The sequence below is a fragment of the Centrocercus urophasianus genome, unplaced genomic scaffold (assembly GCF_019232065.1).
Source record: "Centrocercus urophasianus isolate 14NV4802_14NV808 unplaced genomic scaffold, USGS_Curo_1.0 seq_16, whole genome shotgun sequence".
NCBI classification, from domain to species: Eukaryota; Metazoa; Chordata; class Aves; order Galliformes; family Phasianidae; genus Centrocercus; species Centrocercus urophasianus.
In genome coordinates, this window is record NW_024884711.1 from 14,921,812 (window position 1) to 14,945,651 (window position 23,840).

Consider the following 23,840-nt stretch of genomic DNA (forward strand, 5'->3'; position numbering starts at 1 on the left):
CCACAATGGTTTAGCCCTAGAATGACATACTCTTGCTAATGTACAGATTATTGTATTAAAATCCTACAGCACTCTGCAGATAAGTCATTGCAAAACTACTGGGAATCACACAGGCAGGAGGTGAGTATGCCCTAATGTAATAGATTTTCATTGCAAGCATCTACCAAGCCTCATTGCACTGAAGATTTGAGATACCCTGAAGAGTTCCTAAGTACAATCACAGAAATAAGATAACTCTAATTCAAAAAAATAAAAAATGAATTAATTTCTCTTCAGATTCATTGCACGAGACATATTTCTTTATCCAGTGGCCAACACTGAAGTCAAGAAATGTTTTGATGAAAACTGAGAAATCCCTCTAGGACAGCAATCTGTCTAATTCAGAAAGGCCAGCATGATATAACATCATAGGTCTACCTGTTTCAAACACTGCTTTAATACAACCACAAGGAGGATGTGAAAGGGGAAGGGGAACAATAAGATGCATAGCTTTTTGTTCATCTCCCCATTACACAGAAAGAACAGAGAAACAAGATCCAGGAGTTTAAAATGTCTGTGTGGTCAATCAGTGCAGGCAGTAAGACATTTTCCCAAAGGAATTTTAATCAGATATAGTTTTTGTTTGGAAAAGATCTTATTTATTTTTCAGTAATTCTAGCTGACTAGCCATAAATACGATTTTCAACTCAGCAAGAGAGAAACAGCAGTCTGGAAGAGAAGTCTTCAAAAGAATGGAGACTATATAGAAAATGGAGTTTACTATCCTAATTGTTCAGCTTTTGGCAAAAATGTCATGAGTGAACTGCAAACTTCATCAATGACAAAAATATTAAGAAACATTTTAAGCCCTCATTAACAGAAGTATAATAGAGTTTAAAAAAATGATGCTATATTTATTTCCTTCTATAATATGCTTTTTTTTTTTTTTGCCTACAAATTTCTCTTAAATAAATTTCTATGTAGCTCAATTAGAATGTAAATTACCTTTGAGTAGGAGAAATTACTTTACATCAATGCCTCTTAATTTAATAAGGCAGACAATCATTTTTTCAAGAAAGTATTTATCTTTTTTCTTCTGTTTTTACCACCTTTTCCTTACTTTCTTGCTACTATTTTTTCAGGCTTCCTGGTTCCAGTGTCTTCAAACAGAAGCAATACTTGGTTTTGAGAAAAGCATCATGTCACACAGCCTGTTCTTAATACTGCTGGTATGAATAGCAGCCATGTAACAACACCTGTAATCTCTGGCCAAGGACAGGCCAATTACAGGCAGTCACTATGTGAACACCTAATGAAAAGCTGCTCTTTCCCTATAAGATCTCCAGTCACTGGCACTCAGCATGACCAGTGGGACAAGCTTCAATGACGAGCCCACCCAGACCACGTTACTTTGTAAGTTCAGATAGTTTGGCCACATGATCATAGAATATCTTGAGTTGGAAGAGTCCCACAAAGATCAGTAAGTCCATCTCCTGGCTCTACACAGGACTATCCACAAATCAGACCATATGTCTGAGAGCACTGTTCAAATGCCCCTTGAGCTCTGGCAGCTTGGTGCCATGACCACTGCCCTGGGCAGCCAGTTCCATGCCCAATGCCCTCTGATTGGAACCCCTCTGTAACCCAGAACCTGACTCTCCTCTAACACAGCTCCATGCCATTCCCTCAGGCCCTGTCATTGTCACAGTGAGCAGAGCTCAGCGCTGCCCCTCCACAGGATATAAAAACAAGTGTGCAGACACCTCTTATAATCCTCTCTTTGCAATTTCCATTCAGAAAGCCTCTAGATGAAATTCTGAGTGTAGCTTTGGGTACCATTCTCAACAAAGTCTAGAACCATATCAATGGAAGGAACAAGGATTCAGCAAACGTGACAGATGAAAAGAGATTGCCTAAAGAGAAGACAGATGGGGTCATGGCAGACACCTGTGAGAAGGGCAGCCTTCAAGAGGAAGTAAGAATTTGTTCTCTGAGTGCTTACTAGACATGACTAGAAGCAATACTTAAATTTCATAAAAAGATAGGGTTTAGATACAAGGAAAGTGTTAAAAGTAATTAAGCAATACATAGGAAAACAGAAGAGTTCATGAAATCTTAATCTGTGGAAGGCTTTAAGAAGAATATATGCAAACATCTCCTCTTGCTGCAGAGTTGTGATTCTCCTCCAGCCCTGATATGCATGATGCAGCTAGTTCCTCATGTCTGCCTGCTCTCAGGCTGATAGGGATCAGCAAGGAGCAGAAGGTAGTATAAATCACGTATAAGGCCACAGCAACACCACATTCCTGACCACCTCAAAACAGCAGGGAGAAGGCAGTGGGCTGAATGTATTACTCCAGAGCAGAAGGCCAAGTCACCAGGTGATGAACAGGTCATTGCTTACCCAAATAGCATAAAACAGTGAAGTGCCAAACCATGCTGGCTATTAAAAAAAAAATAATAATAAAAAATAATAATTAAAAAAAAAATATATATATATATATGTATGTAGCCTTCTGTAAAACTTACAGTACTGGGAAGAATATATGACTGGAGTTCTTCACTGCAAGGCAGAATATAAAAGTTAAGACAGAAGTGAAGAATTCAAAAGACTGTTTTTAATAACTACTGTTCTAAGCTGCTTAACTACTTCTGTGGTCTGGTGGCTTGCTGTAACTTGTGGAGAACACTGATGCACAAGGATTCCTCCTCAGTGCATCACAGGGAAGTCCGGGAGCTCAGCAGATCTGATTGTTTCTATGATATCTACTGCAGGTTGACTTCCATTCCATCAAGGTTATTCCTGCCATTTTTAAAGACAAAGAATTTAACAAGAGTCAGGTTGGTTTGTTTGCTTTCTTGTTTGCTTGTACCAAACTTTCAAAACAAGTGCTGTGAAGCATCTCTTATGAGGGTATTTTTAACTTGGGTTAGTTTCCTATCTGTGACCTTGAGTAAGCTCTCTCACAGTCCAGCATACAGTAATCAATACAATCAAAACACTTTCAACTCCAGAAGGTTATACAATTTTCCCTGACATTGACACTTGCCACTGTTAGTAAAAGGGAATACATTTCTGTACATATTCAGCTTTAACATGGAAAAGCATAGTTGAACAAGAAAAGAAAATACAAATATTTTGTTACCTAATAAAATAGTGTACTTGTGTACACAAGCTAAAATAAATTGAAGTAAATCTTAATCAGGGAGGCTGCTGCTAAATAGTCAGGGGAGATGAGGTCACGTTCAAACAGCTTTGATAACAAAACCAGGAGTCATTTATTTTGTTACACGGTTTTCACTCACAGAGAAAGGGCATCATTACATGGAAGAAGGAAGATCAATCTTACCTTGAATGTTAGATAAAAAACTTAAGTATAGTATTTAATTGTGCTTCTTTTTTCCAAGACTGACATGCTAAATTGGAGGAAAGACAGCAGCAACAACAGCAGCAGATAAATGCAGAAAACCCTAACCATGTTATAAATGCTGCTTGTGCTTCTGTAACCACTGAGAAGCACTACAACCATCATATGACATAACTGTCCACAGTATAGCCTCACAAATGCACTGTGTTATGTTATCTGCCTTTGCACATCCCCACATGCCACGTTCCTAACCAGACCACTGTTACCATTTGATGTGAAAACAAGTCTCTTCAGCAAAGGACCTAGAGAAAGTGCTTGCAAATTACTAAATGAACATTTGCCAATCAATCTGTCAGAGACTGGTTAGAAATCAGTCAGGAGAAGCCAGTTCAAAACCATGGACAGGAGGTGAAGAAGGAAAATCAAGAAACAGGACACGTAAACTGAGAGTGAACAAGAGAAAGTGGAAAACTTAGAGGAAAGGGCCTTGAGTAAGTTCCATCATGGAGTGAGATATGTACTGTTACCTCATTACACCAGGGGAACACCTGTCCATGGAGACTGTGCAAGAATGAAAACAAAAACACTAGCATCAACTCAGTTATTCTCCCATCATTGACTCTATTAATATTTCAGATCTGTACCTGGGAACAGCAGACATCTCTCATGTCAGGTTATCTACAAGGTCTGAAGAGGAATGACAGAGCTTAGCTGCTGCTAGCTACGTTTTCCAGCTTAGAAAAATGTAGAGTTCTTATTAGATTCCCTGCTAAATACCAAGTAGGAGAGTATTGTTGAAATATGTCAGTACAAGTTAAATTATCATATTTCAAACAGATAGGCATATATTTTGGAAACAAGGTTATAAATGAAAGAATAAATTGCAAACCTTCTGAATTTTCATTTTGAACCCTGAAAATTCAGGAGTCCTTGTTTGAAATTAATACAGACTTCACTATGATCATACCTACTTCTCTTTGGCATTCCAAACAGAAGTACGTAACTAACACATTTGATTATTCTTTGTCTAGATATATATGTGTGTGTATAGCAAGACTGGAAGTAAGATACACAGGTGCATACAGACAAGTAGTTTTTATATGTATTCATCTATTCAGACATCACACGAAGTATTAGTCAGAGAGCAAACACAGTCAGGCCCTCTTCTACATATTATTTCAACCAGAAGAAAGAACAGTGGCCTGAATTAGAGCAGATACATAACACTGTACAGGCATACAGAATTTTCTCATAGATATAGGCTGACTGATCTCTCAACTTTATGTTGAGAGATGGAACTGGCATTTATTTTGGTCTGAAAGCTACTTAAATTTGGCATCATGTCAAAGTAAAAGAACTGTATGATAAGACTGCATGATAACAAAGATAAAAGGAAATAAAAAATTATGGCAATAGCAAAATCGCAATGCATTACACATTTTCAAGGAGAAATGAAGGGAAGGTGAAACTTCCCAAGCAAATTTTCAACCAAAAGGGAGGAATAACTAGCAAGTTCATCATTTCATAAAGACAGCTGGTTATTGCTTGCTAGTCAGAAGTTGCCATCCTGTCTTCCAAAAAGATGGCTTTACTTCTTCCATTTCAGAATGGTCCACAAACACAACTGATTCAGACAATAGTTCTCTGGCAAAGAGTATCATCAGACTAATTTGCAAACTGTAATCTAGAATGTCAGTAAATCAAACCTGATGAAATTTGGAATAGAGAAATCTAATTTTATTTATTTATCACTATTTCCTTAAAATCTTAACAATGACACCAGCAGAACACTTAGAAAGCTTTCCTTTGCTCAGTAGTAAGCTGACTGTTGAACTTAGGATGATGTAGCTTCTACTGCTGGGGGGTGAGACTTTATGACTCATCTACAGATAGAGAAAAAAAATGACATTTTTGTCTGATGTGATGAATAGAAGTTAATTTTGGACAAGCAATATTCTAAACTCCTTTCATCCACTGCCGAAAATCACAGGCATTCTATGGATCAAAAGTGTCTTATGAAGATACTGTAGAAAAATTACATTGGGTAAAACCCTACAATTTATACCTAACAGGAAAGCATACTTGTGTTCACTTTGGAGAGGTGCTGGTTACAATGCGTTTAAACATTATCTGGGTTCTCTACCTCAATTTAATCAAAGACTTTTCCCAGCCTTCAATTATTTTCATTTCCCTCCAATGCAGCAAGGCTTTCTTCTTTCACTACACATTTCAGCCGAAGAACATTCTTCCTTTTGCCAGTGTCTATTCAAAATTGTTCTTAAGCTTCACTTACCACCCACAGACTACTGCTGTGTCCTCTTTGTTATGTTTTGTTTCTATCATAAATACAGGATTTTAGAAACATAATTAAAGCAGCAGCAACACTGTAAGAACATGAAGGTATAGGCTCCATTAAGTCTTATATATACAAACATTTTCATTAATGAAAATAGGTTTCGGAACAACTTTGCTCATTTTCATTTAATTGCTGGCTAATGGGGTATCTTAGTGTGTCACTGTTCCGAGGTTTCCTTCCAAGGAAAAGATAATGTAATATTCTGAATAATTCTAGATAAGCTCTGGGGACTGACAGTAAGAGACACCTTGTTATGGCTCTGCTTGACTTTTTGCAGTAGAGTGATTTGAACAAATGCCATAAAGATAACCATTTACTCTTACTATTTACCACCAAATTTATGGCCAATTTACAGCTCTCAAGTACTTTACTGCAGTATGGACATCGTTCTAAGAAATATGAGGGCAGAGGAGAAAAAGAAAATAGTCAACTTGTAAAGGTCATCAAGTGAGCAGGGTAAGGAAATTCATGAAAGACTTACTGCAATGATTAAATACTTATTATGCAGTCAGATAAGGCTTAATTTCAATAACCTTGCTCAAGTTTACCTAATTATGGAACTGACTGCTTCAAAGGTTTTTTTCTTTTCTACAGATATAAAATATTCTCGTTGCTGAAAGTTGGACTGAGAAAAGCAGTTTTTATTAAGGCGTTTTTCCATACTGCTATTGCTTAACTTATACTCTGCTAACTGCTGTTTACAAGCTTGAATCCCAGCTTCAAGAAGATTCTGTGGATAACCAAGTAAAGTACAATTTGCAGTGGTTCGATTTTGGAGATGTGTGATAATTCTGAATGTATGCAGTACAGCACAAAATGGCAATATAATTACAAACCTGCTAGTGACCATTTCAACAGTAATGCTCTGTGAAATGCCACTAACTATATACTTGTTTTGATGAATCTGAGTAATGGATATCCAAAGGGCCAAAACAGTTCCTGACCCTCTGGATGGTTAAAGATTCTCACCAGCATTGTCTGGCTATGTCATTATTATTTTGTCTCAGAATCACTTAAAAAAAAAAAAAAAAAAAAAAAAAAAGCCTTTTTTTTTTTCCACAGAAAGATTCCCTTTTCATAATCATATTTGCTTTTAAACAGAGAACCACAATTTCGGTGCTTTAAAAGCAGAGAAAATAATTTCTGCTTCTGGTGCAACCTATTTGTAATTCAGAACAAGGAGGAAGGCAATTAACTGACATCTTTCTACATAATAATATAAGTTAAAGCTCTAAGGCTTTGCCTACACTGGGGAAATCCAGACAAGTTTCTCACTGTTGCTGACACTGGCATGGCCAAAACACTGTTAGGAATATTAAAGGTTTAATGCAGGCGAACTCACCAGCCTCAAAAAATGCTGTCAGCAATTAAGACTTTCCTGGAAAAGGAGTGGCATTCAGAGGTATGAATAACTGAATGATGCTGTACAAATAACCTGTGCCTGTTATCAGTAGTTATCAAATATGTTCCCACATAATGTCATCAGCCTTCTTTCATACTACTTTGCTAAAGCTTCTACTTCTTTAAAAGATATTTTAATTTTGAATAGACTGCTACTGAACTGTTTCTTAAAAATAAATTTAAGAAAAGATACTTCATAGTAAAACCAGAAAGTTTTAAATTATTTTCTGTGTCATTTTTAATCACCATTCCATTTCCATAGAAAAATGCTAACAGATGCTTTATAATATGGCTTCTTCACAAAATGAATCTGATCCTTTGGCACCTATAATCAGACTTGCATCTGCAAGCACAATATTTAAGAGCTACATTCCACCTGAATGGTGCTTTTAAACGAAACTTTTTGTATTTAAAAAATAAATCATTAAAACATTGCTGGGAGGAATATTATAAATGAGGATATTGGCAGGAATCCAGCATTATTGGGAAGGTAGATATTCACACTACTCGTGCTGCCAGTGGTGATTAATTAAAAGCCGTTAGATACCTGAAGCCCTAACAGTTCATTCAATATGATTCCCATTGCAGGAACGACCTGCTTTTGCTGATGAGATATTTATGCAGGCAGAAAAGAAAAAGAAAATCATGATAGCAAAGCACAAAGACACAAAGATATAAATGTTCATGTTTTATTTAAGGTCCCAGCTTTTAGTCTGGTTGGCTCCGTATCAGGAGAGGTGATTTCTGTCTCTACAGCATAGTTAATCAGGAAAGCCACACAAATCAGGTGGTAGAACTGTAGAGATCTGAGGCTAAAACCTTTGTGACTGCAGAGCAATGTGGAGGAAATGGGGGAACAAATGAATGCAGAAAATGTGGAAAACAGCAGTAGAAAAGATAGAAGAATGATGAAAGTGCCAAGTGGTGAAAGCAAAAACAACCAACGCTTCACAAGTTTATCTCTTGTTGCTACAGATATTGTTTTCAGCAGATGCCTGAATTTCCTTGAGAACAAGCAGAATTCAGCATTTATGAATGAAAGACATCCCATGAGCACAAAGGATTTAAAATAATTTGCAATTTTTACCACATTTGCCCGAAGTAATTTGAATCCTAAATTACACAAGAGAACACCCTCAACAAAGTCCAGTTCCTATTCACATGGAGAGAGAGATCTTTTCACTGTCATTCACACATCCTGCTGACACTCGCTCTCCAGATGTTGGTTGAGCACTATGCTGCATACTAAGTAACTATCATATTGCCAATTACAATATTTTCTCACTGATGACAACGTACTAGATTTTCAGATATTTTCTACGCAACTGATAGAAATCCAATGTTAATAAGACAGCTTTTAGTGAAGCAAGCCTGTGCAATTATTAGAAGACACTAATGTCAAACTAAAATGAGGAAAAGCAATGAGTACACCCACCCTACAATCTGTATGTTAAGGAGATGCTAATATGTTCTATGAGAATGTAGTGCTGAATTTTCTCTTTAAAATAATCTGTGATGTTCTGTAGCACCACTACACAGCTCTACTTTATACAGAACCAATAATAAGAACCCCACAAGGAGCAATCTAGACATCAGGACCCTGTCCCAACTTACAGAGAAAAACAAATACAGACAAATAAAGCAAATCACCAGTGCAGCATTGTCTTTTTTGTTGTTGTTGTTGTTTCTTTTTGTTTTAATTACTATTATTTGGGGCTAAAGAATCTGTTTCTATCAGTCAGGTTGTTGTTCTACCCAAAGATTTAAAATTGAAGTAGCAAGAACTGAAAGATCATATTTTGAATGAAGTTTCTTATTTTTAGGCAAAAAAACCCCAACAACACACCAACAGTAACAAAAATACAGCAGATCAAAATAAGACTGCTTTAAGTGCAAAAAGTGAGCCACTAAAATGGTTAATTAGAAACAAATCCACATCATATGAATCAGACTTTTTGTACTTAACTTTGCTAGGCATTGTTTGCCAACTATTTATTCTCTTTTTGTTAATACAGTATGATCTTGGCTTCCTTCTGCAAATCTTTAGAAGTGACCTGAATAGAAACTAAATAATGTATGGTCTTAAAACATCAGTTAAGGGAAGCAAAGGATAACTTCAACTGTACATATCATGTTCTTGTATGTAAGGAAGCAATTTCAATACAGTATAATGGAGAAGATTTCACTGTTGCACGTCAACACTTATTTATATAGATACCTATTTATATAGATACTTCTGTTTCTAGAACAAGAAAACTATCACTATTATACTTTACAGTCACATTTTACCTTGATCCAAATTCTCATTCATGTAGGCAGAAATGTTTTAATTTCAGTAGCATAACAAATTTTGGATTAATTTCCTTCAGACAAAGTCATTTATATTCCTATGCAAATGAGCTCAAATGGTAGCCAAGGGTGCCTCAGCAGTCTATGCTTTTCAATCAGATTTTCTGAAGACAAGTTGTTCCTCAAAGCGCTTGCAGTGCGCAGGTTAAACAAGATCTTGGATAGACTACTGACTCACACAAAGTAAGAAACTCCTCTAAGTCTGCAAGGAAATAAAATCTTTACCTTAAGTATTTTCAGCTAAATCAGTCATAGTTTAATACCTGTTGTGTGATACCCATTTAGGAAAAACCTTTTGAAAATACCACAGCTAGAGAGACCTGCCTGTTGTTCTGATACAACAATTCTGTAGAAGAAAGTCTTGCTAAAGCCCTGCAGCACGTGTGTGCAGAACTCCACAGGGCTACAGCATGCTCTTTCTTCACAAACTTTGTTTTTGCCAGGGAGAATGACAGGAGGGCTCACCTACTCCTAAGTTTTGCTTGCCTTTCTGACCATCCTGTGTGTGTGTCTTGGGAACATCCAGAATAAACAGCGCTTGAAGACCTTCAGTCTAAGTCCAAGATTCTGCTCTGAAACAGCTGTTACATGGCACTTGAGAAAAAAAAGGCAACAGCCTTTTAGTGAAGGTGTTCTGTGGACTTGGGAAAAATTGATTCAGTTCCTGACCTTGCAATGACTGTTTTATGACCCCAGGAAACTCATTTCATCTACCTGTGCCTTGGTACAAAACTTTCTGCACCCCACAAAACTTCCCTGAGTCTGCATCCATTAATATTTGATATAGCGCTGTGCTAGGGCTCTTCTTCAGTGGGTAAAGCACTTCTTCACAGTGTGGGAAAGCACATCAAAGCTTGGGATAATGTTTAAAAGAAGAGCTATATATCACAGCAATGTTTCAGTTTCCATCTTTCACATAATCTTTTATACCTCATGTAATCACTCTGTGCATTCAGTATTTCTGTTACAAGTATTGCATTTCTATTTGCACAAAATGTGTCCCTGACATTATAGAAGATAAGGCTATCACAATTTTATTGATTGAGCAGAGAAGCTTACGTATGTTTTCAATCACTATTATACAGTGCATTTTGAGGAGATGACACATTTAACTAAGAAGAGATGGAGAAATACGGAAAAAGAAAACAGGAGACAAGATGACCCGGTAAAACATTCAGTCCTATGTATTTCTTGATACTTTTCAGTCTTTAAAGCCTTCGTGACAGAGCCAAGTTCTCCAGCTATTTTACCTCAAACTTATTTTTTTTTTTTTGCTTGAACTTGAATTTTGGCAAAATGCATTCAAGAAACCTTAGCAACATGAATCACATTGAAACACAGCACACACACTTTAATATGTGGATGTAGGAAGAAAATACACTTCTGCTGCTCCATTTTGACAAAGAAACAAAAAATACTTGAGGTAGTATTCAGAAGATTACAGTAAGCAACGGATTAGGAGTATTTGTCCAGTAAGGTGCTACTAGTGGTAGAATCAATCCTCTATGCCCAATTAGCAAGTGTTAATCTGCTTCAATTAATCAACTTTAAGGAAAATGAATATATAAAATAATGGCTTATAACAATTAAAGAGAATACTACCCTCAGACTGTACAAAAGATTTTTTGTAATGATGCTGCTGACAATTCATCAGATTTAACAAGGTGTAGTGAAAGAGGAACTGACCTCCCGAGGACAGATGATTCTCTTGGGACGTGGTGCTTCTTGTTGTAACTGATACACTGTCAAAGACAAAAATGTACAGATAATTAGAAGACTGCAACATACACAAACTTTTATTCAGATGAGTCTTTTAGCCAGAGGCTACAGAGAAAAATGCAAATGCAGAGACAGCAAACTGAGTTATTTAGGTATGTGCAAATCATTTATACGAAAACACAACTAGTTTGCTGAGCTGTAAACTAGTAAAACTGAATATTGTTTTAACTCTTAGAATCATTACTTCCTTTTAGAATTATTGCTGCCTCCATATCAGAAAAAAAAAAAAAAGGCTAGAAGGATTTTTCAGGTGTATCTCAGGATGAAATCTCACTTCTGCATGTACTGTGTCTGAAGAACAGAATGCTTACCAGCAGCACCTCTACTTTTTGGATAGGGCAAGAAAAGGTTCAGCCCATTTGAAAGAACCCATCATCTCATAATTTATTTGTTTTTAAGATTTCCTGGTGACTATTTATGAGCAAGAGAACAGAACGATTATGCCAATTTGGGATCAATTTTACCAGTCTTCTGAAGGCTGCAAGAGAAAGAGCTGAGGCCAGAGGTAGCTGCTGAGCCCTGGCTCCCAGCCTCTTCCCTTCATGTATTTAATGAGATCCTTCCCCTCCTTTCCACTCAAAAGTCACGAGAGGGAGATGACATACAGTGACAGTAATCAATTCCAGTGCAGACAGACTGTCTCTCCAGAACTCCAGTAAAAATCCCAAAGGCTGGGATTGCCTCCCTTGAGGAAAGCCTTCCGTATACTGCATTTGGAAAGATGATGTTGTGCCTAGGAATTTTTTTAAAGACGGAGTTCCTAGGGAAGTGCTCTTCATGATGCTTGTGAAGCTCTGAATTATGCCCCAAAAGGTGGCAAAACACGGAAGGAAAATAGATGGTAGTAGATTAGGTAAATATAGGAGTTCTGTCACAGAATGGGCGTGGAAATGGTAGGTGCTGCTCTTTAGCACCTAGTCTGCAATTTCTCTTTGAATAGGGCTAGAAACGGCTGTAATTAAACACAAGAAGTTAAAAGTCCTCAGCTTGCATTCAAGTTTCTCTTTTAGGGGATATGAAAGCTTTGGGGAGTGTGTTCCTTGCTAATGTCAAGGTGGATAAAAACATATCATTTCCCAAAATGATCTCTGCATCCCTGGTTCACAGGAGGGTCAAACAGGAGAGTTCTTAACTCATTTCTACTGTCAGTTTTAAAGCCTATGTATGCACTCCAGGTCTGAATATGTACTAAGAATTTAGTCTTAACCTGTTTCACTAAGCACTGCCAGAGCTATTGCTGTTTTTATAGAAGATTTATCACAACTTCTGGGCTTTCTTACCTCGTCCAATTGTGCTACCAAGTAAAACTGAAAGCTTTCCTTTTACCCATTTCTGATCAAATTACTTGTGTATCCAAAAGAATTGTTGAGTAAAGCATAACAAATATGCTTCAAAAATCAGAGACCATTTCTTAAAACTCTAATTATTGTGCATCTCAGTATTACAGTTTCAAGAGACCATTTCTGAATGTTTGAAACCAGTATAATAGCTGATTCATCAAGGTACTGATGCTTACCACCACAATGCTTAATACTAAACATACTAAAGAAGATTTTATTTTTTTTTACTTCCCCATACTTTTCTAGTAGGGAAAAGGTACTCTATGGATTCAAAATACTGCAAGTACAAGATTGCTTCCTTGCCATTTTAAATGAAAGATCTATTTCCCAAATTCATTCATTTAAATTTTAATTGAAAAATTATACTTTATAAAAATCCCATTTTTCAGTAATCAAAACTGTTAAATATTAACTGGCAGAGCAAATTAAGCTGATGAAGCTGTTTCTAAAATAACCTTGATAGCTGCGGTGCTGAAAAAATAGGTCTGAAGAACACATATGAAGCCTAACTTACGACATGCTGCACTTAGAAGAAATGAGAAGGGTAAAGAGCTCTTTGAAATGTCTGAAAGGGTCACTGAGGCTGATCACACAATCTCAGAATGGTTTGGGTTGAAAGGGACTTCAAAGATCATTTAGTTCCAATGCTCCCGCTGCATGTAGGGTTGCCAAACACTAAATCAGGCATTAGTTTAGACTGCCTAGATATGTCACTGATATCACTGGAGAAGCATCAGCATTTCACAAAACAAAGGGAGGAATGGAACTGCTTACTTTGGATATCATCTCCAAGAAAATGCAAGAGAAGAAGGTTAGTAGTAACCAACATGGATTTACCAAGGAGAAATCATGCTTGACCAATATAATAGCCTTCTAGGATATTGTAACTGAGTGGGTAGATGAGGGGAGAGCAGTGGATGTTTTCTACCTTGACTTCAGCAGGGCTTTTGACTTTGTCTCCCATAACATCCCTGGAGGTAAGCTTAGGAAGTGTGGTGAGGTGGATTGAGAAGCTCCACAAAAACATGAGGAAAAATTTCTCTATTTTGAGGGTTATGCAACACTGGAATAAGCTGCCTAGAGAGGCTGTGAAATGATCCTTCTCTGGAGATATTCAAAACCCAGTTGAATGTTTTCCTACATAACTTATTTAGGGAATTTGCTTTAACAAAGAGTCAGACTAGATGATCTCCAAAATTCCCTTCCAGTCCCTACAATTCTATGATTCTTTGAATGTCTAACAAGAGAGGGTGGTTATACAAAAAATTTGAAAGTGAACACAGGAAAGCAGACTTTGATAGGATGCAGTGGATCAATCAGTGCAGGGATTCATGATGGGTACTAGAAGGACAAACCATCCTAACAACTGTGTTCTGAATAGTCTGAAGAAGACTGCTGTCATTCTCGGGTAATTAATCTCCACAGTAATCTGAACTGAGAAAGATATCTAATTTAGAAATACATCAGAGGAAAATAAAGTAAGATTACTACTATACAAATAAATAATAATCTACATGCTGCCTTAAGTGTGCAGGATGAGAAATGGACCTCCAGGTAACAAGCACAGCAGAGCTTGTGACTGTTCATAAGCACAGAAAACACTGTGAATGGGAAATGGTTTCCTGGGAAAGATAATGCATTCAGATTTGGTTGTATTAACTTTAAATGGAAAGACATTAAACTGACAGACAGACAGCCCCGTAGAACTACTGGAGAGAGATGCAGAACTATTAGGATGAAGGAGAAAAGACATACTGGGAACAGAAAGAAAGGACTGAGACTCATCATTGCCATGATGGTGAGAAATGCCAAGCAGCTCAAGGAGAAAGAAACAACAAGGACAGGCAAGAATACTCAGAAACGATGCAAAGTAAGGCAAGGGTGGAAGAGGCAAAAACAGCAAAAGGGCAAGTAAATGAAGAGCTGGGAAAGACAATATTCCAGACTGGAGCATTACGGAGGAAAGCATGTGTGATGGTATAGAAAGTTGTGGTCTTCTCTAAAAAGGTTCTCTTGTTACTGCTTCACATGATTGCTATGTGAAAATCAGCAGATGAGGTATGAATACAAGTGAAATATGATGGTTAAGGTGACTCGATAAAAACGTGCCCTACAGCTAAGTTCCAATGAGCACAGACACCTCATTAAGTGACCTCATTTCAGAAGCGCAGAACATCCCACAGCACTGCCTGATTTCATTATATTTGCTGGGTGCTTACCTCTTGGACTGACACACTGCTGAGACCTCAGCAGAGTCCAGCAAATGGTCAGAAGTTCAGAAAGATTTTGATCGTCCATTATTCACTTCCTCCAGTGACATCCTAGCCTTGCTTTTCTGCCTCATTTCCCCCTCATCACTGCTGAAAATCTTAAAACAGAACCCAATTCATAAGGATATGGTTGACTGAAGTAATATAAAAACATACTTATTTAATACAGAGCTAAGCAGTGATTGACATCTGACCCAGTCTATCTCAGCTTTTAGAACTGACAGGTACATTAGAGACAAACTCACTTTGATTATAAAAAAGATTATGCTTGAACAAAATGATACATTGCTATTCTAGCCCAGAGAAAATTAACCTCATAAAAAGTCAACAGCACACAAAGAGAGAAAACAGCATCAGACTGGAAGTAACTTTCTGGTCCAGCATCAGATGCAAGTGAAATGCATAGTACTACTAGGACAAAATATTGAACCAAAATGCACCAGTGCAATAGAAAAAAAAAACAAACAAAATTTAAATGCCCTTTAAACAATTTTCATCAGCTTAATAATTCAAATAGCTTGCTAGTATCCACAGTATCATAATCACCTGGGAGTGCATAAAGGTAACAAACTTTAGTTGATTATAGAATATCTAAGTGAACTTTTCTTTGAGATATAACTAGTTTGAATACATACAGCTCTTTTGTTGCAGAAAGAGGATGAGACTTGTAAATAAATAAAGTAAATCCTCTAATCTAACGCTGTTTGACCTAAAATTAATGCCTCCTGTTCTATTATGCCAGCCACAGCACCAGAGGCTGATGTTGGTGGTACAGCAGAAGAGGTTCAACCTCCTGACAGTATTCCATTTTAGGTAGTTGCTACAGATGGCAGCAAAGGGACAGTCTGACAAAATGATGTCTGACATGAAGGTGTGTGTAAAGCAAAAATGTGATGCTGAATTCCTCTGTGAAGAAAAAATGGCACACATTGACATTCCTTGAACTTCCTTAACGCTAATGGAAATCAAACAGTGGAAGCAAGCACAGTGAGGTGGTGGGTAGTGCGTTTCAGCAGTGACAACAGCAACATGAAAAACAAGACACGTTCCAGATAGCCATGCACAGCTTTCACAGCAGGAAATGAAGAGTATCACAATCAGCCCATTCACACAAATTACAACCAGGGGTCTACGCATGTAGCTGAATATCTACTTAATTGCATTCGAAGTTATGGTTGCAATGTTGGAATATTGCAGTTTGCACCAGGTGGCTCCCACAGATGTTGACACAAGAATGGAAAGAACATTGTATACGGGTTTGTTAGGACCTACTGAACTACAACGAGGCTGAAGGTGGCAGTTTCTTGGATCACATCATTACTGGTGAAGAGATGTGGTGCCATGACTATGACCCAGGGTCAGAATAGCAGTCCATGGAGTAGCAACATGTGAATTCCCCATCGAAGAAAAAGTTCAAGTCACAGCCCTCACAGGTAAAACAATGTGCAGTAGGAAAAGGGTGATCCTTCTGGATTTCCTGGGACCCAGACAAACCATAAACTCTTAACACACATTGTGATGGTGACTCAGCTGAAGGCTCACACTGCCAGACTCAGACCAGAGAAGAAGACAACCCTTCACTTGAAACATGGTAATACCAGCACTTACACCAATTTGAAGACTATGGAGTATGCTGCCAGTCTTGGCTGGATGTCCTACCATACCCACCAAATAGTCTGGATTTGGCAACTTCTAATTTCCATCTGTACAGGCTGATGAAAGATGGATTGTGTGGGTAACATTTTCCTAGCAATGTCACCATCATAGCAGTTGTGAAATAGTGGGTCACCTCCACTGGTGACCCGGACTGGTGCAGATTTTCAGAAACAGGGCAGGCAAGCCCTTTTTATTCATCAATGGTAAAAATGCATAGCTGATAGTGGTGACTATATCAAAACAGTCTTTTAGCCGTGATTTTGCTCTATCAAACAGTGTTATTGTATTCTTTGTATTTGTTGTAGTTTCCACAGAAATAAATAGGAGGCATTACTTTTGGAGCAACCTAAATATTTTAGACCAGAATGTCTAATTATAAAATCCGATCTGTGTAAAGCACCATAGAGGTAACATGCAGAAGTCAACACTTCTCTTCTGCCAGAGAAGGTGGGCTATCACCATCAACATCTCCATACTTTTTCAGTCTGCAGAGTGCCAGGAACTCAAGCTTTCTATTTTAACTCACCTATGACTATTGCTCAGTGATGCTCCAATGGAGAGGAAAAATTCCTATCACTGTTTTTATAAAGCAGTGAAGAAATGTACTGCCTTCTGCCAGAGAATGCTCCATAGAATTCCTTAGTTTTGTGGCTCTGCACCTTGCCACATTACTCCACAATAGAGTACGGACCTGTGAAATCTACATTCCTTCAAACAGTTACTCATGAACAAGTGAATATCTTCTGAATTAGAACTGTGCATCTTTTCCAAATCCAGCTGGAACAAGCTTCTGAATTATACCAAGTGTAACACTTGGATTCTGAAAGCTGTTCTGCTTTGACCAGCCTTTGCCCATCGATACCGTTAAACTGAATACTTTGCTTGCACAAACTGGAAAATCTGCCCTTGATGAGAAGCTGGAAGAGCTGAAGCACTGATAATTAAGTCAATGAATGACCACATAGCGCAGCTGTTTAAAAAGAAGTCAAAAGTATATGCAAGTATTTTAACAGTATATTAGCAAACATGGAAAAAAGGTTACTAGCTAAAATACACATAAAATAATTGTTAAATAGGCAGAAAGCATTGATTGCTAAGAGTAAAATGCATGTACTCATTTAAACCTGACCAGACAGGAGGAGATTGCATCACAGAGTAATGCAATCATTGGTCATAATCTCTATAATTAATTGGACAGATGATGATTTTTCTAGAGGAGCAAAGAAGTGCATTTCATCCAATATTGCAATGAAAAACATATGTCTGCGGCTAAGTAGTCTCAGCAATAAATCTCTGTAGGCTTAAACTACTATGTGAATTTTGGAGCCGGGTAACTTTTTCCTAAGTCATTCATGCATGGGTTTGAGATGTTGATGACTTTGTCATTGCCACAATATTGGCATCCTTCTTACATCCAAATAGGAAATTATATCCTCAGATTCTGTTAGTTCATCCTATTGTGCTTTTGTTGTTTGTGTAATTTTTTAAAAGGGCTACCTGTAAACTCTCAGGCAAAATGTAACCAAATTTTTTCACTGCATGCACTGGCCTGCCTGCTGCACAAGTGAGATGACTAACAGAAGGTATGTAAAGGCATGTGTCCCTGTTAGTTTTTGATGTTTTTCTCTATAAAAAGCTCCCTTATTATCATTTCACACCCTGGTCTCATCAGAGTCAATGTTAGTTTTTCCACTGACTTTAAGTAAGCTTGATTTTTATACTAAAAGAACACATTCAAGCCTCTATTTTTCTCCAAATACTCAACAAAGTTCCAACATACTGGAATACCAAAACCAAAAGTCCCCAGAAAACAGTGCTCTGAAAACCAATCTTTGTAATTTAATGGTATACTCAAATTCTGGATGAAAGAATCCCAGTCTACTATGAGGTAGAATGTCATTCTCACGTAGGTGGTGTCTTAAAGTATACTGTAATGTGCATGAAAGCAAAGCCAGCAAGTTTACTCAAACCTTTAGAATTATACATGTATAGGCATGTAACTACTGCAATCCGTTTTATACTTCCATTTCTGTAAAGGTGCTGTACTGAATTTGAAGTTGCCAAAATAAGAGGGTCATCTTTCACTTACGACAGTGATGTATCTGAAATCAGTGGGGAAAAAAAACACCCAAAGCTACAGTTTCACTTTAGTTTCTGTAAGTGTTCAAAATAAGATCAAATTTAAAGGCTATCTTTAACAAAGATTTATAAGGTAATATTTTGTCTTAATATTTTGTCTCTGTACTGATTTATTAAAACATACAAAGCAAAGAAGAACATAAAATATTAACTTCTGCATTGTACTCTATGTAGATGACTTCTCTAATAGCAAACAGGAAGGTTCTTAGAACTGATCATAGGGTCACTAATTTGTAAAGCACTTCAAAAAACATCTTGTATTGTTCAGGATCAAAACTTTTATTATCTTAAAGTGAATAGACAACCCATATAAAAAGACAAGTGCACTCAAATCTTCCCTTTAGTAAGTGCATGAAGCATTAACCTCTACCTTTGGAGCCCTCAGAAGAAAAGCTGTGAAACACCGGATTTACACATTAGCAAGGCAACCCAGAGAATCTGTCACTCAAAATCCTGTTGTATTTGCTCTACAGAGACCCAGAAAAGTTCGAGTTTCACTGTTGTCCCATTTATTGTCCCATTTAGTAATTTCTACAGTTATAATGGACATTTATGTTTTCCCCCACACCCCCCCAACAAAGAAAGGAAAAAGACATAACAGTGACATATTGGCAAGGTACTAAGATTATTCATTTTTCTGGTGTACTTACAATACGATTTCCATATTGGAGGCTGGTATTCTTCAGCATCTAAAACAGAAGTAAAAAGAGAAATAAATCAGTCAATTGGCCACTTGGTCAAACTGTCAGCATGCATTTTTCTGTTGAGAGTCCTCAGCTTGTCAGCAAAATTCACATTTCTTTCCCAAGGGAGACGCTAGCTCATTTAGAGAACAGTTTTCTGTATGAGAGAAGAATACAAATTTCAACCACTTGTAGATCCAATGTGCTTTTTCCAAATCAGTCAAATACAACAGGAATTAATTTCATACCAATTTGCATATAGTTTCCTGACTCACCAATACTTTTAAAGTAATTAACTAGACTGGTAGCAACATCCTTTGTTTACTTTATTCAGCATGATAAAGACTCTGGCTTCCACTACTGGCTTTCAATCAGGCTTCTAACTCCACTATTCAGATTTTAGAGTAAGTATAATAAATGATACATGCTTAGCTAAAAAGATGCACAGCTCCGACTGGACACTGATTTGACAGTTCCAACAATGAGATTCAATTACACTTCTTGAACTGACTATAGGATGCAATTTGCATATTTTCCAGAAACTGCATCAGCAAAAAAAATATAAATAAGAACTCAGAAAGAGGAAGGACTGCAAAAATAGCAGCTGAAGACAGATAGAAATTGTCTTTATCAACTGATGGCATGAAAAGATTTACTATCTTTTCTTAGCACAAGAGCTATACGACACTGCTGGACAAAATTTTGACAGAGAGATCAGAGTTTCTGTTTAAAAGTGCAAGCTTACAGAGCCTGAGAAAAAAACATCTTGAGAGCTCAGAAGGCTCTCCAGGCTGGAATGGAGACCTGCATCACTTGAGTGCCATGTTGAGTACATGAGACCACAAACCTCACTCCAGAGGGAGCTTTCCAGGCCTTCCTGAGGAACTGTTGCTTACACATCCAGAAATCCCAGCAGAGGCCAGGCTTGAAGTGCAAGATTTAACTAAGCTGTTATACATCAGCTACAAAGGGTGGGGTACCATGAATTAGCTTGGCTCTGAACTGCCATGTTGCCAAACACTTTGAAGAATTGCTTGTAGCAGGAGTATATCATTAACCTCCTAATACTGTGTAAGTTAATTAAGGTGTTTAGTATTTACCAAACCTACTTAAGTTATGCTAATGTAATTCAATTATACTTGCATAGCTCATGCTCCCTGTCTATTTATATACACACAACCACTTTAAATATAACCATGCAAAAGTTTGTTTACTAGGAATGTTAATCATTAACTACCATCTGCCACTTCTAACTCTATTGTTTTTCTAAAAAAGGATAAAACCCAACAATTATCACAGTTACTGGAATAATACGCTGCAACAATCTGCAGATATATTGATTAGGAAACCCATTCAATTCTGGTTTCAGCTGGATCCACTTCACAACTTTGGCAAAATTTTCAACACTTCCAGACTGACAGAGTTATATCATACTGTGGCAATCCAAGAGTAATTAGCTTGCAAATTCATTATACAGAAGGATTATTTTAAATTCTGAAGCTATTCATGAGACCAGCGAAATTTATTCATGCAAGAGCAGGTTAATTTTTTCTCTCTCTGTAATGGTAATACATCACTCCGTTTTTTTTTCTATACATCTGTTGCTCTCTATATCTTTTACTATAAACCCATAATACTGTGTATTATATTCCTATTCCACACTTCCATACTACTGCAACAAAATTTCTGAATTTGCTTATGAACAGGTTGGGTTTTTTTTTTTTTTTTTTTTTTTTTGTTGTTGTTGTTGTTGTTGTTGTTTTTTTCCAAATAGGAGAAACACTAAGATAACATGAACATTAGATTATCTATATTTGTGACTCTACAAAGGAAATAATAGTGGAATCAACAATGCAAAAAAACAAGTATCAGTTGTTGCAAATTAATTAGAAAAAGCGCATGAAATTAAACAATGGAAGCTGTTCCACAAGTGGCCATAAAGTGCTTCATTAGCTTTAGACAGACTGATGGTTTGGAAGCACTGTAGCCTAGTAAAAAACACAATCATTTTGAAGATAGTCATAAAACAAAACTGTCAATGATTATGTTAGATCTGTCACGGTTATTAATCCGTCAGCCCAGAGCAGACAGAAACGAGCAACTGTAAAGGGCAATACACTTGGAGGAAAAGCATGGGTTACCAACTCCACATTCTCCCTCTCAAGGTACTGCAGCATCCTCCCCAGTCCCTCCAGCTGATAGCATCTTAAAGCCAGGAGAACAAAACACAACACAAGCAGCATTATTAATGCTGTTTATTATCAAACTATTGTGCATGACATTTGATGGCATCCATTTGCAGGGAGATAAAAACAATTAGCTTAAATACAACCTAGAGAGAGAGGTCATGCTTAAGGATCAGGGAAATGTTTAGTGGAGCACAATGTCTTGTTCCCTTTGTGGAAGGAGGCCAGAGGGCACCTCTGCAGGCATGGACTGGCTGTTTTTTGTTTTGTATTGTTTTTATTATTATCCCTCTTCTACTCTAAGATGACTCTAGTAATTAAATTGTGCATCATTCTCCTTCACTAGGGTTAGTATAGCATGCTCACAGAGGTTACCAGTAATAGCTTCAGTGGTCAGCGCAGGAAGTATGTGACATCTCAAATCCCTCAGCTTTTGTCTTCAGTTCTGGATCGTGGTAACGATCTCAAGCAAGGACCACACACTTCAGTTTTGATCTACATACTTAGCCAAAACCAATCAACAAAAAAAATCAGACTTGGCACAAATGACAAGTGCCCTGAGTTATCTCATTATATTATATTCCTGATGTGAACTTCAATCATAAGGCTTATCCTAACTGCGATAGGCAGTACGTGAAAAAATGTTTAACTGACATATTCTTAGTTGATAAGACAGGAAGGTTCTCTCGTATCGCTGCTCCCTTGGGGGGTTCACACTTTCAACAGTGACATGTCTAAATTCAAGAAGGAAGACAGCTAAGCACAAGGTTGAAAGAAGCTGCCACAGAAGAAACTGAAAGCACAAAAGGAGTATCAGCTCAGAAAAGCTCAACCAAATGACACAGGGTCAACTATGATACACCTCAACTTAGAGAGACTCTCTGAATGAACTATACCATTTCTATTAGTTTAGGCCACTTTTCTTATTTCAAGTCTTAATGCCAACACTGTATCAGAAATGCAAAAAACCATGAAAATCCAAGGAATACTCACACTGCTTCTACACTGGAAAAACCTCAATTAGCAAAACAGGCATGAGAGATTTCCATGAAGAGTCTTACAGGCAATACTATTAGCTCAATCCTTTGTAACGTAACAGTTGAAAAGGTCAGTACTTATTAGGCATAAGAAAATAACTAGAAGATGGTTATACAGAAAGGCATTAGGAATGGTGAATGCTACCAAAGAAGACAGAAGGCTATGTAAAGGATGCATGATAAATGGTCTACACTTTACTTATAGCCATTCTTGAGCAATTTCTGAGAAACAAAGCTTACAGTAATTACAGAGTAAGCATAGTTATCCATAAACTTCAAGCCCTGTCCTTCTCCACACCTGGCTCTGAACCAAAGGTGCCACCTTTCTGGGAGCACTTGTGAAAGACACTGGAGTAGCTGAATTCCTCTTTACTGCTTCCTCGTACTTTGTGCAGATAGCAGTGTAACACAGATGTTTGCATTTTTGTATTACCAACACTGGGACTGACCTAGAAAAAGCAGCTCTGCTAAGCTACTCATTAGCAAAGACTCCAGACTGTCAGTACAGGTATTGCACTGGAAAGAGGAAACTGTTTTACAGGAAAGATCACAGATCACGCCACACAACTCAAATATTTCTGACTTACAAATACAGTTTCTAACTACAAGGGGAACAGTCACAAATCCCCAAATGTGCCTTGACCAGTTTAGAGATTTCAAAAAGTACTGATCCCTGTAGTACTAAAGAGTTACACAGACCATAGAGTGACAGCTGCCAAAGGGTCGCCATGACTCTCCGCTAATTTATTCAGTCAGTATTAAAAAAAAAAAAAGGAAGAAAACATTTTTTTTCCTTTGTCTTCCCTATAATCTTATTTAAAAAATTTTAAAAAATCTGCACTTCAGAAGCGCTGTCTCAGCTTGCATTTTCTGCCATTATTGTCTGAACTTCAGATTTCCTTTCCAGGAACAACTAATTTTAAAACTATGACCTGTGTGTGCAAGAAAAGACCCTTATTTGTGAAGAAGAGCCAATTTGGAAGAGACTAGCCTACCGGCAGTCTGCAGATAAATGATTAACCGGATGAACAAGTCTAGTTACTACTTTCTTCATCTTTTATTGTTATTTTCAGGACCAAGACTAAAACCTTTAAAACTTTAAAACTTTAAAGCCTTTTGTATACTTCCCTGGAAGAGATTTTGCACAGTTTTACCATATACTGCACTTCCATTTTGATAGCTTTGTTTCCAAAACATTCAATGAGCATGTTGTTTTTCTTATTTCATATATAATTATACTTGAGTAAAATGCCACGTGAAAGATCAATGGATTTGTATACTTAAAGGCACATGTTTG

General features: G+C 37.3%; 1 protein-coding gene across 1 annotated transcript in view; it reads right to left on the reverse strand.

The window, feature by feature from the left end:
- Positions 1–23,840, reverse strand: part of LOC122159749 (beta-chimaerin-like) — a 108,145-nt gene that overhangs the window by 26,325 nt on the left and 57,980 nt on the right. Inside the window, exons 2-3 of the mRNA XM_042817583.1 lie at positions 19,288–19,326; positions 11,140–11,195 (exon numbers count right to left, since the gene is read on the reverse strand). Of these exons, the coding sequence (XP_042673517.1) occupies positions 11,140–11,195; positions 19,288–19,326 (95 nt within the window). The remainder of the gene's footprint in view (positions 1–11,139; positions 11,196–19,287; positions 19,327–23,840) is intronic.